Consider the following 16917-nt stretch of genomic DNA (forward strand, 5'->3'; position numbering starts at 1 on the left):
GACACAGTATCTATCATACCTTGCCTTGAACTCATTCACGGTCGTAGCACCCATAACAGACTCTGGAAGCTTATTCCACTCATTCACCACTTTCCAAGTAAAAAACCTAGCTCTAACACCCTTGTCAACCACGCTCTTGCCGAGCTTTCATGCATGGCCCCTAGTCCTTCCACCACCAGTCATATTTTCAAAAATATCTTCTGGATCAATCTTATAGAAACCTTTCAGTAATTTGAATGTCCCAGTTATATCACCCCTCCTTCGCCTATCATCCAATTTCTGCAACCCACAAATCCTCAACCTATTCTCAAAAGGTTCATTCCACAGACCTGCTATCATCTTGGTCACTCGTCACTCCTCTCCACTTCCTCCCCATCACAAAGAAACCCTGGTGCCCATAACTGGGCACAGTAGTCCAGATGGGGTCTTATCAAGGCTCGATACAGAGGAACAACAACTTGTTTGTCTGCATGTTAAAGAATTTTTCAGAAGCCAAGTGATTTCATGAGCTGATTTAGTCACTTTTGCAATGTGCCCCCTAAACTTCAATTCCTTATCCACCAACACTCCCAAATCCCTGGCCTCAATCTCCTGGAGTACGGTCCCACCAATGCGATATACTGCTGCTATTCTTTTCACCCCAAAGTGCATAACCTTACACTTTGCCACATTCAATTGACATCCATTTTTCCTAGCCCAGTCCTCCAAACTATGCAAATCATCCTGTAAAATTTTGACATCCTGTGCACTCACAATTGCTGTACCCAACTTTGCATCATCAGCAAACAAGTGAACGCTTCCTCTCAAATCCTTTCCTATATCATTGATGAACAAATTGAAAAGCAGTGGTCCAAGAACAGAGCCCTGCAGCACACCACTAGTCACAAGCCATCTTTTAGACTCCACTCCTGAATAAACCACTCTCTGGTATCTCTCCTTCAACTACCCTCCTATCCATCTCACCAACCCTATATCTATCCCCATTTGCTCCAGTTTACTGATTAGGGTTCCATGTGATATCCTGTCAAAGGCCTTGGCAAGGTCCAGTAGTATCACTGTATTATATCATTACCCCTATCCAGTTCAGCCGTCACTGTGTTATAAAACGTGAGCAATTTACTGAGGCATGATCTACCCTTCACAAAACCATGTTGTCCCCCATACAATATCCCATTTTCATCTATCCAATCCTGTATTCTTTTCTTGACTAATTTCTCTAAGACCTTGACAATGATTCCTGATATGCTAATCGGTCGGTAATTCACAACAGCAGTCTTGGAACCACCTTTATGCAGTGGAACTATTTTCCCCCTCTTTCCACCTCCTCGGGACTAACCCAGACTCAAATTAAACAAAATGGTCAAAGGTACTGACAATTCTTCAGCTGCTTCTCATACAACACGAGCTGGTATACCATCAAATCCCACAGATGTATTGACATTGAGGTTATGCAATAGACTACTCACCTCCACTTCATTCACCACAATTCCCGTATAATCTACTGGTTTATTCGTTTCTGCATTGTCACCACCTGGATGATATATTCTTGCAAAGTGCTCACTCAGTAACTCAACTATCTCAACTGATTCAGTTACCTCCCCACCATCGGCATTCTTTAAAATCATTCTGCCATGTACATTTTTCCTTTTACTTGCTACATATTTAAAAAACTGTTTAAGATCCTCTTTAGCCTGCATGGCCAATGTTCTTTCGTAATCATTTTTTGCTTTTCTTACCACACTCGTTACCCTTCTGGCCTGCGCTTTATACCGTTCATGTGCCTGCCGGTCATCTTTCTCCTTAAATTCCCTCCATAGTTGTTTTTTTTTTTTGCAGCTCAAGCTTAATGGTGTTATTCATCCATTTAACCCCTACTTGATTTATTATTCGGACTCTAGGTATGCAGTCAGCCACTGCTTCATGCAAACACTTCTTAACTGCCTCCCACGCACTATCAACTTCTAGTCCTTGCAGTTGTACATGCCATGGCACTGAACCAATCAAACTCCTAAGCTTGTCATACTTTCCAGCCCGATAATTCCACATGTACCCTGTCTTAACTGAAAATTCCACACCTTTAGCCACCTCCCAAGTCAAGAACCTATGATCATTCTCACCAATATATTCCCTAATACCAATAACCTGTGGTCTGGAAGTGCCAACCATGGCCAAAAACTCTTCCTTCTTGTTCCTAATACTCCTTATGGCCTGTTCCGGCCTTAGAAGTCATCGTTGAATCGTTTAAGAGGACGTCCTGGTTTTCTTTTTCCTAATGGCTTGTACTTTAAGGCTTGTTTTGGTAATCTTTCTGTTTTCATTCTTTGAACGTGTTCCATCCATCTATGTTTATATTTTTTAATTTTTTCAATTACTGGTTCTTGGTTTAATTCTTTCATAATATCTTCGTTTCTTTTGTGATCAAATAGGGTATACTTTGCAGTTTTTCTCATAAACTTCATTTCTGCTGTTGTTAATATTTGTTTGTCTTTTTGTTTTATTGTCCAGATTTCGCTTCCATACATTAAGACTGGTAGGGCTAATGTATTGTATACTTTTAGCCTGGTTTGTTTTTGAACTAGGTTTGGTTTAAATATAGAGTTAATTACTCCTGTTATTTTTAAATATTTTGCAATTTTTATGTTTATATCTTTTTCATTTTCATAAGTGATCATACATCCTAGGTAGTTAAATGAATTCACCTGTTCTAAGATCTTGTTATATAATACTATTTTAGTTCTTGCTGGATCTTGTCTTTTAAAAGGCCATAGTTTTTGATTTTTCCGTTGATATTATCATACCATAATCTTTGGATATCTCATTTAGATTTAAAATAGCTTTCTGTAAGTTATCTTCAGAATTTGTAATTATTATTTGGTCGTCTGCAAAGAGGAGAGTGTTTAAGTTAACTGTAGGTGAAAGTTTAATTCTTGATGTAAATTTTTACTCATGATTTAATCTTATTTGTATTTGATTATTTTCATATATACTTGTGACAGCTTTTAGGATATTATTTGGTATTTGTCTTTCTTTTAATATGTTAAATAATATGTTTCTTTTAACTTTGTCAAATGCTTTTTCAAAGTCAATAAATGCAATATGTGTTTCTAAATTATATTCTCTTCTTTTCTCTATTATTAATTTTAGGCAGAAGGCTGGGTCTATACATGATCGTCCTTTTCTAAATCCATTTTGTACCTCTAGAATAAAGTTTTCGGAATATTTCATTAGTTTGTTATTTAAGATTCTGCTGTATATTTTATAACATGAATTTAGTATACTGATACCTCTATAGTTTTTAGGGTCATCTCTATTACCTTTCTTAAAGATAGGAATCACAATTGCTTTTTTCCATTCTATTGGGGGGATACCAGTTGAGTAAATTTTATTTAAAAATAATAAGTCTTCCTTTGAATCTTGTTCCTGCGTATTTATATAGTTCTGAACCTAGCTTATCTTCTCCAGGTGATTTTCCGTTTCTTGTTTCTTTCAGGCTGATTTCTAATTCTTCTTCAGTTATTTCTTTTTCATTTTCGTTAATTGTTTGCCAGTTGTCTTTTTTAAAATATTTGTCTGTCCACAGTTCTGTGTAGTAATTTAGAAATTCTTCTAATTTCAATTCAGTGTTTAATTTTATGTTTTCTTTGGTATCTGCATTTAGGTGTTTCAAAATCTTATATACATTAGGTCTTATTTTATATAAATCATGTTCTAAATTAGAAACAAATTTATTCCATGATTCTCTATATCTTTTTCTGACTTCTCTTTTAGCTATGGCTCTTATTCTTTTATATTCTATTTCATCTTCTAATCTTTTACTGCTTAACCATTTGTGATAGGCTTCTTTTTTCTTTTTGATTATTTCTTTGATTGTATCATCCCAGATCTTCAGTTTTTTTTTTTTTTCTTTTATTGAATTTTTTGGTCTTTCCTAAGCTTTCATTTGCTGCTGCATTTAGTATCGTTTTTATATTAAGCCATTCTATTTCTATTTCTTCATTTTGTTTTATTTTATCTAGATACTGGTTAATTCTTTGTTCATATAGCCATTGTACATTTGTGTCATTCAATAGTCTAGTTTTATAAACAAATGTTTCAATTTTTCTTTCTGTTCTTGTTACTTGTAGCCATTTAGGTGGTAATCTTAATTTTATTTTAACAAGGAAGTGGTCACTGCTTATTTCATATCCTCTGTGAACTCTAACATCTAGTGAAAATTTTGATGTCTTTTCATTTGATATGAAGTAATCTAATATTGATTTCCATCCTCTTGCTGCCCAAGTATATTTATGTATGTCTTTATGTTTATAGAAGGAATTCATTATTTTTAGGTTATTATAAACTACAAAGTCAATCAATTTTTCACCATTTCTGTTTAGAGTGTGTTCTCCATGTATTCCTATATTATTATTAATTTTTGTGTTTCCAATTCTTGCATTTAAGTCTCCTGCTAAAATTACTTAATCATTTTTATTTATTTTATTATATATGTTTTGTAGCTGATTATCAAAATCAATATTATCCTGTTCTCTTCCTTCTTCTGGGGCATATAAACCAATTATTGTTAAATAGCCTCTATCTATTTTTATTCTAGCTTCTATTATTCTTTCATTCCATAATTTATAATGTTTTAACTGTTTTGAAAGGGAGTTATGAATCCAAACATTACTCCTGCTTTTGCTCTTTGGTCTCTGTCGACTCCACTGTATATCACATTAAAATTTTCAGTTCTCATAGTTCCTTTTAATTTCTTTTTTGTTTCAGTGATTACTGCTATTTTAAAATTTCTTTCATTTAATAACTGGTCTAATTCTATTTCTTTATATGCTATTCCTCTTACATTCCAGTTTGCTATGTGTATTATATTTTGTCGTTTCCATTTTAGTTTTCCCTTTTCCATTCCAGGGTCGTTTCCCATAGATTCAATCCGATTATCTTTTTCTGTCAGCTTACAAGTATGGTTATGTTCTCCATGTCAGGGGACTAGCCTGACGATGGAATAGTTCAGTGGTAGGGCTGCTACCTTAAGGCTTCTTAACTCGCCTTCTTCCGAATTTAAACCCATAGGAGGAATAGGGTATATTGAAGGGGAAAGGGTAGATTATAGAAGAAATATAGTAAGGTTTATAGAGAGGACATAGTTGTAAGGCCAGAAATGAAAAGACCCCATGGCCCTCGAGTACTCTAATAGCACAAGGGTCATAAAGTAAGAAGAGTTGGCTGATAAGGCCTTATAGGAAAGATTAAAGTGGGTCTTCCTCAAAGTAGAAGGAGAGGATAGATCCAGCTAGGGGTCCATGGGAGTGCCGCTTCCCTTACAATCAAAATGATCACCCCTTATGGCCCTGTTGGTCCACGAGTCCTTATTCAGTATATTTGGACCACCCCACCATATACAGGGTGTTCGGGATAAATTTGACAGTTTCGTAAGGAAAAAGAAAATCTTCTTTGTATCTATTAAATTTAATGAATTGACAAAAAAACATTACAAGCAGAGTTAATTACAATACTATCAACAAGATTTACTCAAAATAACCACCATTAGCATCGATCACAGCTTCAATTCTGCTTCGGAACCTCGAACAAGCTGATGCTACAGTCTCCCTGGGAAGGGCCGCAAAAACTGTTTTAATTTTATCCATTAACTGGGCTTTTGTATTACTGGAAGTGCGATTGGTGTCTTTTTCAACTGCGCCCCATACAAAATAATCCATGGGGTTAAGGTCTGGGGAGTGTGGAGGCCAAACATTTGGACTGGTGAAGTCGTAGAAATTTTCAGACAACCATTTTTGACTTTTCCCAGAGGTGTGGCAAGGGGCCGAATCCTGCTGCCATACATACGGCCTACCATTGGCTACCCTTGTTATCCAGGGCTTGACTACAGTTAGCAACTCCACGAACAAAGCCCGAATTCCAATGCCAGGGTTCTTCAACACCTGTTCCTGCAGATTTGCGAGGAATTCTGCTGTACGAACGCAATCAGATCGTCTGCTAGGGATCTTTCTTCTTGCTACATCCTCGTAGTCACCATTGCAAGTCTCTAGTTCATGCCTGATTGTTTTTACTGTATTCAGGGAGCATTGGGCAGCAGTCGTAATATCCTTATTTTGATGGCGGGCACGAATCATCATGATACAAGTTATTCTCTTCCATGATTCAGGTGGGTTCCAGCTATCCATCCTTTCTGACATCTTGTATATGAATGAAGAAGGGTCCAAACTTTTAAATGAAGAGAAGTGTGTGTTAATACATGTAACTTACGGAAAAATATAATTAATTATAAATATGTCAAATTTATCCCGAACACCCTGTATATACACACACACACACACACATGGTGGGCTCCCCTATCTGTCACCCAGGGGACGCGCTCTCTAGGGGTTACAGGGACCCCTGAGAGGTTGTCCTTATTTGCTCAGGCATATTATATTCATTCTTACATTCAGCTGACTCCCTAAGTATATCTACTACCCCCCCCCCCCCCAAATAAATCTAATTTTCCTGAATTTGCACATCCACCACATTCAGCAACACTTTCTCAAGTCTTCTTACACCGTAACCATTCAAATGCAAGCCATCCATCTTATATAGATCCTTTCGCCCATCGAACTCACTCCACATCCACAAATTCCACACCACTCGGCATACATAACCCACGCATAAAGTCATTCGCAATTATGGCCCTCCTTTTAACCATTTCACTGTCATACCGTGGCAAAAGACTAATCATTCTAACTCTCTCACTCTTTTCTTTTGCTACCTCAAACAATTCATTCAGGTCTTCTATCATTTCCATTTTATTTCTTTCACCCTTTCCTTTTGCTCTCTAATAGACTCAGTTACATCCTTTATGGTCGCACCAGGTTGGTACGATTTTGTCAAATCCTCTACTAACACACCTTGTACTAACGAGTCTCCACACATCATTCTATCCTTCATTTTGTTCATGTTCACACTGATACGCCTATTTTTCCTGTCATACTTTTTATTATTGGCTGGTACATTCAGTCGACTTTTGCTCATACGCTCTAGCTGCTGTTTTGCCCTTTGTATCGCACCATTCAACAACGCGATCTCACTCATTGCATCTATCTCATCTTTTTTATTCTCTGTAAAACCATTAATACTATCATTCACATTCTCACAATTCTCTGGTACAACCTCACCGTTTCTTGTCATATCCCTATTTTCTTCATTCTGAAGTTTGACAAAAATATCACACTCACGATCCGAAATACACTTCAATTTCTCATTCTCCCTACATTTTCTACACACATTCACTCCTTTATTATCATCTAACCACACTCTGACTGCACTCCGCAAAGCGTACATTTCGCAGCTAGTACACTGAATCATCTCCTTTACATTACCGTTCTTGAAAGAAGATGGTGAACCATCATTACTGGCCGCCATACTTACTAGAACGTATTTTATCAAATTATAAATTATAAACACCAAAAACACACAAACAGACGCACTAAGATATGCAAGGCAAACAAAAACTACGCAATATTAAAGTAAATTTATCAACGATAATTGGAAATAACGCTTATCTTATCAGGAGCTTTCACGAACACTACACACTACGAATCCCTCTAGCGGCAACTTCCCGACACAGATTATGTTATAAAACACTTTAGTGCACTGACTACACTAATAAAACTACAATAATATACTAAAATTACACAATTAATCTAACCAATTTTAAGATGAATTATCTTAAATTCATCTTAAAAGAAAAAAAAATAGAATTTGTTACTGATTGATTTTTAAAGAAATCAAAAGAGCTTATCAATTCTGTTTATGGACTCTGTTTTTAGAAACCTGCTAAAAGCACAACAACATGTTTTTAGCAGGTTTATTGTATAATAATGAGAAACCTTCTATTCTTCTTAAAAATGTAATAAGCATAAAAGGAAAAAACTAGAAAATATGTCTAAATAGAGGGAAGTAATAGGATACATAAACTACACGTGAAATATTTGTGGCAATGAAAGTGCAGTACTGCTGGCTATGCAAGAAGGATTTAGAAAATATTGTTTTTTTTTTTGTGCTTATGGAAAAGCAGTTCAATGATAGAACATTATGTGAAAGGAAACATGACCTTACTGAAAACATTTTACATCATGAAAAGAGAACATAAAACAAGACATCATTGAAACTAAAATATTGGGTCAATTAAAATAAAACAGTACCTAACTTCAATATTTTCAAAAATATCAGTGGCTAAACTTGATGAAAGATATTTGCAGAATCTCAAAATCAGATGCATTATAAGAGAAAGAATTTGAAAATTATAAAGGACTAGTTCTTCAACATATAAACAAATTATCACAGATGCAGGCCAAGCTGTCACTCAATATTCTCTTCCTTCCTGTACTTCTTTACCAAAGACCTCAGCAGTGTGAATAACGAGCAGAGTGAACGTTTAAACTAGGAGATCATGGTAATGGAGCAATAATAGAAGAAAATAGAAATATGGAATGCAGTAAAATATGTAAATAATAAAATATTCAATAAAGTAATAAGAGTGATGAGTTTGTGACCTTCCTACAGTCAGTCAGTCCACAAATCAGTGGAGTCAGATGTATAGGATGACAATCACAGGAATACAATAAGATGGTTACTGAATCTTTAATTTTATCTTTTCTGTGTTTTTGAAAAACATAGAATGATAAAAAAGGATGTAGGGTATTTTATAATTTTAGAAAAGTTGTGTTCTCTCAATGTGGAGCTATGAAGTCGTAATAATAACTATATACTAATTCTATATATGTTCTCTCTCTCTCTCTCTCTCTACACATATATATATATATATATGATGAACAGCCTATTTTTCTACCCACTGTAAGGTGAAGGTCTCTCCCATTGAGGGAGGTTTAGGTCTACTACCATGGTGAACCAGTCCGTATTGGGAGAGTATCTATACTTGGGTGAATGAATGTATGAAGGTAATCACAAACATCCATGCCTAAGTGGGATTTGAACCCACAGCCTTTTGGCTGGAGAGCAGATATACTAACCACTCAGCCAACCAGTCCGGCACGCACGCACGCACACACACACACATCTCACCTCTCATCTTCCTTTTTCCCTCTTTTACCTTGCACTGTCAGGGGTTAATTAATCATTGGACTCCAAACCGTTCACAGGATAAGGTGGTCAAGCCCTATGCTCTGGTGTATCCTATGTCCGTAATGTTGAGTTCTCAAGGTTGGTTTGCCTGCTTTGTGGGATGAAAAACCCCAGGATAAACTTGGGGAAAAAACCCTACTGACCCTAAGACCAGCTAACTTGGCTATGGCTGAGGAAGATCATCGAACCTAGGACACACCTTCCCACATGCATATGATTACGAAATGCACAGCCACTAGGATATATATATATGATACTGCATTCTATGTACTAATCCCAGAAGTATCAAGAACAAGAGGGAGAAGTTTTTGGCAGTAATTAGTGCAACCTTGTTAAAAGTAATAGGCATTAGTGAGACTTGGCTAACAACAGTTATGTAAGTGGAGGTTTCTGTGGTTTAGAAGTTCATAAGGCATATTCCGGTAATTGGACCACATTTTTTTTTATCAAGCTAAAAGCACAATAAAGAAATAAAACCCAACAAGTTTCGTAAGTCATTTGACTTACATCTTCAGGGGTAAAAGGTAACTGAAAGTTAAAAGAACAAAAAAGAAAATTAATAGTTCATACTATACAGCTGTAGCCGTCTGACTGTTTATAAAATTAAAAAATCAGAATGCAGATTCAAAGCAGTGCTAAGTTTAAACAATGCTGGATGATGCCACGTTCTGTTGTTAATGATCATAAAGTCCGAGGTTTGACTGAGGTATATTTTTTATCAAAGCTGACCAAACTTGGTGCAGAATTAAGCCTTGGGTTTTATTGCATTGTGTTGGAATTCTAAGCATGTTTGCAGCTTCTTTAAATTTCCTTATGTAACAGTTTTTTTCTATATAAGACATGTTTGTTTTCTGCCAGGGTACATTGTGGCCGGTGGAAGTGGTATGGAAAGGTAGACCTGATTTGTGTTCTCTTCCGTTTTGTACATCCTTTTGGTGTTTGTTCATGCGTATTTCCCCAGATCTTCCTGTCTGTCCTATATAGCAGATGCTGCAAGAACAATAAATTTTATAACCACCTGGTTTTTTAAAGGATGATGTGGAGGTTTTGGATGATATAGAAATCTTGAAATTTTTTCCAGCGGCAGAAAGGCTACTTTGATGTTATGTTTGTTTAGTAATGTTTAGCAGCCTCAAACCACCACCCTTCGCAAAAAATAGGTCTAATAAAAACCTTGAGGGACAGAGTTTATAATATTTCCAGCACAGAGAAACGAAGAATTGGAATATTTAACACAGATCCTCAAAACAAATGGTTATGAACCCAAGACTATCAAAAAAATCCTCCACACACCTCCTACAAGAATCCCACAGAACAAAATTTCAAAAACGCCATCACGTTTCCATATATCAAGAATGTTACAGACAAGATGGCTAAATTACTAAACAAACATAACATCAAAGTAGCCTTTCTGCTGCTGGAAAAAATTTCAAGATTTCTATATCTTGAAATTTCTAGATATGTTTCTCTTTTCTGGATGCACTGAAAGTGACTAGGTTGTTCTTATCCCATTGAAAGATGGTATGGACATCAGAATTTAGGGCATTCATTGTAGATGATGTTGAAGCTTGATATATTTGAGCACTGCAAGGTTAGTTGTCTAAGTATGAAAAATGGAGAGTGCTATCAGCGAAACTTTGGATAGGATACAGTCTGAGAGAGAGAAAGAGAGTTTGTTTATGTATATGAGTGTAGTTGAAACAATTCCCTGAGGAACACCTGCATTAATCAGAAAATCTAAAGAAAGTAATCACCACCATAAACAGGGAAAATTGGAAATCCCATTACAATGGAAAAAGGCAAACATAAGATAGCAATTTGCTGAGAAGCCCTTCATGCCAAACTATCATATACCTTTGAAATATGAGTACAACTGTATAGGTTTCCCAAAACCTTCCATAGCATTTCAAGAGGTGAGTGATATAGATAAGGAGATCTGCTGTGGATCTTAATTGGCAAAATCCATATAGTGGTAGTCATTACTTTAGACAACTGGGATGAGGGGAATAGGCCAATAGTTTGATAATAGACATGACTTTTTTGGGGGGGGGGGGGGAGAATTGGCTGTATATATGGACCTGTTTCCATGCTGTGGTGTGGATGTCAACTGAGTATACAACATAGTATAGAGATAATAACAAGCGTCAAGTTCAGGAACACCTCTTGAGCACTATAATTGATGGAATACCATCAGAACAAAAGTTTTTTTTTTTTTTTTTGTATCTATTTACTCAAGATTTCTTTCAATATATTTCTGGTAGAAGGCCACAATAAGAGGCATCCAATGCAATGTTCCAGTAAAAGAAGTGCTGATTGACCTTGGTCATCTATGCAGGAGTTGGATGAGAAGAATGATACCAGAAGGTCAACTCTTATCTTTAGGTGATGTTGCAATACTGCTATCTGAGTGAGATGGAGGTGGGAGCACAATTGCACAGAAACTATGCACAATCGCTTCTGCAGGGGACCAGAAGGCACAACTGCCATTGACAAAGGTGGCGTTTCTACATTTAACCCTTTCAAAGTGACTTAGTCTGATGAAGAACATTTTTGCATTCTGGAGTTTTTTTGCCTCAAGTCATACTTATGATTTTATTTATTTATTTTTACCCACCCTGGCACACCTCTTGGAACATCATGGTATGGATATACAAGGTAAGAATTCTGAACAAAGTCCTCATTCCAAAATGGTTAATTTTTGTAACAAGATTGCAACTAGTATCTTGATCCAGACCAAAAGAAACAGTAGTCTGACCATTAAAACCGTCCTGTGGAAACTCTCACTTGGCACTGCTGTAGTGCCAAAGGACATGTGGTTGTGAATGGTTGAGGGGAGGGTATTCCACCATAGACAAATTTGTAAGAGACTGATCTGAATTACCAAAAAGGGATTACCTCAATAATGTACTTGGAAGGAAAACTGGTAAAGAAAACATCCAGTGTTGGATGAGTGGATAAGACCATCAGGTACTCTGGTGAGGTGTGGATATTAAAGTCCCCAAAGAAAGGCGACTCCACTGTAAAGAAATTTGGATTGGAAATCAAGCAGAAAAAGAAGTCAAAAAGATGTCAGAATGATTTTCATAACTGGGGGAGCAACAGAGAGAGAGAGAGAGAAAGAACTTCCTATGCAACATTCTGCTTTACGAACAATGAATATGGTTAGGTTTTTTTTCAGTGTTTATTGCATGTATAAGCAGGTGTTTCAGTTCGCATATCAAAGTATAAATATTAAATGTATTTATAGAAAAGATAAAATTGCATCTGACAAATTTCTTGGATATTCTCCTAAATGAAGAATTAAATGACCTTTATCCCCCCACAAAAAAAAAAAAAAAAAAAAAAAAAAAAAAAAAAAAAAAAAAAAAAAATGGAACATATGAAAATTGGGGGAAAGTCTTCCCACTTTTATTACACTAGGGGTTGGCAATGTGTGGTGCACAAGACTCATGCGACTAACTTTTGGCCTACTACAAACTCAGTTTAGTTTGCCTGCACATTGCGAACAGAGAATATGTACTGCAAAAGAACGGGAACAAAATAATACCAGTGTTTTCGATGCACAAAGTGATTTAGCAAACATGTATATAAATTTGAAAATATCTGCATTTCGACTTCTCTCAGTTTTTGGTTTAATGTATTTCTGCAAGCAAACATTTCTGAACATGAACTATATTAAAATTAAATCTAGAAACCACAATGCAAGTTTCTCAGCATGTGTAAAGATGAAAGTTACAGCTTACTCGCCTGATGTCGAGATTCACTCAAGACGTTCAGCAGCAAAAGGCACATTAATCGTAAAACACATTATAATGCATGAAGTAGCAAACTGTTCATTAGATCATATGAGTTGTAAAAGTCAGATGATAATGGTTTAATAAATTAAGCATTATTATAGGTCTATATCACTACTTTCCCTACTCCACCCCCCCCCCCCTTTGTTGTCTCTAAATGTTTATTTATATAAACTAGAAATTCATAAACACATAATTTCCATACAATCAAAAGAGATTTAACTCAACATATTAACAAAATGACTATAAACATACAATTTCCATACAATCAAAAGAGATTTAACTCAACATTTGATATTAAAAAATAAATATCAGTAATATGAAATCAAAATTGCAGAAACTCTCAGTTTCAATCAAACTTGAACTTGGTCATCATCCAAAATTCATTTAGCAGTTATTTTTACTTCCTGAAAATATATGATATCAAATAAAATTAAATATATAGCCACAAAACACATATTCCAGGAATTAAGGACAGTGAAGAGAACATTTACAGTACAGGTAATTATGTTTTTTAATTATATATTCAGTTTTTGAAGAGAAGAAAGTGAAAAGTAGCTGGTCTGTATGATGGTTGGTCTAAAATACATTAATGCTCGGGCCTAAAACGCAAATATTTTAAGCGTAAAAATGATAGGATTTAAAACTGAATAAAAGTCGTTTTTTTAATATTTCTTTTGTTTTCTTAAACACAAGACTTAACAGGTTTATATATTTTGAATTCATGCTAACTGGATGGGGAGAATAATCTAGATATTGCAACGAATGCACACATTTGTAGATGGCTACGCCTGATACAGCTCTACCAATTCCTTCAGCATATCTTTTAATTCAAGTTTTCTTCAAATGAGATGACTTGTCAAGGTATACAAATGCAATCTTACTAAAAGGAAACAGATATCCACTCATCTTCAGTGTTTATGCATACTACTTAACAATATCAACATTTTTAGTTGCATACCTTACAACGAACCCACAAACTTTTAAATGTATTTTTTTTTTTTTTTAAAGCAACATTTCCCAAATGCATGACTACAAGAAAAGCAAAAATTTTATAAAATTTGGCAAATACTTCGTCCATTGTTAAGCATGCTAGTTAGGAAGCAGAAACAAAAAAAAAAAGAGTAGAGAAGAGAGTCAAAATTAATAGAAATAATAAATTTGAGTGCTTATTATTTGTTTGCAAATAGTAAAAAATTGTGAGCATAATAAATTAGGGAAGATTTTCTCATTTAATACTTCATCTAATTATCTTACCATGGAACCAATCTTTGCATAATTCACACTGTAACATATTATTAGTCAGGCTTTTACGACATATACAGTACCGAGCATCTCCTGCATCTTCAGCTCGTTTGCGAAGGTTTCTGATGCGTAACTGATGCATTGATTCTATTTCTTGCTGCTCTGCTTGTTTAAATGCAGCCACCTAAAAGAAAGAACCAGAATGCTTTACAATGGCAATTCTGAGTGTCAAAAATACAATTCAGCATTTTAATGCATACAGACAGGATACTTAATAATAAAGAATGCTTAAATTACTGATTTTTTTTTTTAATCCCTTCCCACCAGCTAAGAAAATTCTCTCGTTTCCACACAAATGACAATATATAATTCACTGTTTTTCCCAATTTGTTCATAGGATGATTGTCATATTCATACAAGTAACAAATGATTAAAAAAATCCAACACTTCCACCAACTAAAAGAACGGGTCTGCTTGAAGCAATGCTATTTTTGTGATGCAAAATTACTGTTTCTCTTCTTTTCTATTTTGTCAATTTCTAAAAAGTCCACGTAATTTAAAATGGATTTTATTTATTAATGAATAACAGTTAACTAAATTTAGAATTTCTTTTTCAATATTAATAAACATTCTGTGGCATTTTCAAGTTTGGAACACACTGATGATTATGAGAATTGCAGGCAACCACCAATGCCAAATACATTATTTAATAAACTAACAGAATGGTCAGGGAAGAGAGGAATAAAAACTATTTATTAAACTCTATATATTAAAAAATCCTCTAATGCTTTTCGTTCCCCAATAGGGAATGAAATTCACTTTTCATTCCTACAGTCCTTACATTTTGAAGATCAGTGGGCAGTTGGTCTATACTTTCAGCCACTGATAATCAACTCTTAATGATCCTAACAGGTATATTTCTGAAATATTTAATTCAAACAGTGGATTTGATCTGTGTGATTAAAAACTCAAGTTTCCTGTGGAGCAAGGGGGGGGGGGGGGGAATGGAATTTTACTTGCCTACGCTAAAGATTAACTTGGGGAGTGTTGAAAAAGGCCTAGAAAATGTTTCTCTAGTAGGTGATCAGAGCTGGACCTACAACGTCTTTTTTGAGTAGTCTAGTGCTATGAAAAACACCATTCCACAGGACAGGCACCTTAAAATAACATTATTACACCAGTAAAATAAGATTTACAGAAAACATTCATAAAAATCGAACTATTTATAACAGAGAAAAATAAAATAAAACACGTGTTCCTTAAACATCAAAGATAACTGAACTGCTATATAAAACTATGAAAACATGTGCAAAAGAAACTTTATCAATAATGTAAAGCACAAATATATTAAACTGAAACTTATATTCTTAGTAACTGACAATTCAAAATGCAGAATAGTAACAATATATTTCACAAATGAGCTACTGTGTGGTAGAAATCATAATTACAATTGGTACGAAGTAGACAAAAATACTATTCAAGTTACTAAGAATATTTCTCTTCTTGGAATTACCCTGACATCAAGACTCTCCTGGCATAAACACATCACAATCACTGCATCCTTAGCTTCTAAAAAACTAGGTTTTTCTTTGCTCAAGATATTACTTCACCCCTGAACAGCTATTAACCTTATACAAATCACAAATCCACCCAGCTATTGAATACTGCTCTCACATATGGGGTAGGGTCCCTAAAAGCTTCCTCAAAATGCTTGACTCAACACAGAGGAGAGCAATTAGACTTATTAATTACTCATCTTACCAACTCATTCCTCCCACTTTCACACAGATGTTTGGTTTCTGCAATATGTGTATTCTACAAATATTTCCATGGGAAATGTCCATCTGAAATATCATCAATAATTCCCCCACTTAGTACTAAGCTCGTTGGAACATGTGCAGCTGCTGCTCAACATCCCTACACAGTGCGCCTTGAAACCAACAGAACCAGTTTCTTTTCTTCTTCCTCCATCTCTGCAGCAATTGCTATATTGTGAAATGATCTTCCCCCCCCGTTGTGTTTCTCAAGAAATACAATACACAGTCATTTAAATCAAATGGAAACAAGTTCCCCTTTTCCCAACTCCCCATACACAATACTAATGTACTATAGGTTGATTTTTTTTTCCCATCAGTTTATCTGGGGTTTTTCATGCCACACACAGGCTAAAGTCATAGGATATAGTATGGCAAGGAAGGCAATGGGAAGCCACCTTGCTCATAATCATTTCCTTAGTATGGTAGTATATACTACCCCTACCAGCCGTATGGCTGAGGGAACAGAATAGAATATATAGGTTGATCAACCAACCTCTTGTGTATGGGCTCAACATAAAAAACTTTCTTAAACATTTGGTAAACAATCAGTTGAATTCAGGTGTGAAAAATGCAGTAGCTGTTTGGCACACTTTGAATAAGTTCTCAAACCCGAAGCCAACACAGAGTTTGAGTATCTAAGGAGGGAAAATGAAAGTTACCCAACTGGGCCAAGCAGACTAAAAAACTAGGCGGTAACTTGCAAAGTCAATAAAAAAATGCCAGGATAATCAGAACAAAGGAGTTGAGTTTTTTTTTTTTTTTTTTTTTTTTTTTTTTTTTTTTGTTGCTTTGGTGAATATGTTGTGCCCTAAGACAGTTGGAATTGGTGAGACCTGTTTATCAGAGACAGATGTTTTAACTAGGATCAAGTGCAGAGTATTTTTTAGGCAGGCAGAACAAGCAAGAAAGGAGAGGGAGGGGCATTACTA

The 16917-nt window shown here is 35.4% G+C and overlaps 1 protein-coding gene across 2 annotated transcripts in view; it reads right to left on the bottom strand.

Annotated features, from left to right (window-relative positions):
• Kdm5 (Lysine demethylase 5) overlaps positions 1 to 16917 on the bottom strand; it is a 561081-nt gene that overhangs the window by 140888 nt on the left and 403276 nt on the right. For both annotated transcript variants that reach the window (XM_090393222.1, XM_090393221.1), the window contains one exon: positions 14184 to 14355. In XM_090393222.1, the coding sequence (XP_090249348.1) occupies positions 14184 to 14355 (172 nt within the window). The remainder of the gene's footprint in view (positions 1 to 14183; positions 14356 to 16917) is intronic.

The sequence above is a fragment of the Typopeltis vanoorti genome, chromosome 5 (genome assembly GCF_054136105.1).
Source record: "Typopeltis vanoorti isolate ZY-2024b chromosome 5, IOZ_Tvanoo_1.0, whole genome shotgun sequence".
Classification (NCBI taxonomy): Eukaryota; Metazoa; Arthropoda; class Arachnida; order Uropygi; family Thelyphonidae; genus Typopeltis; species Typopeltis vanoorti.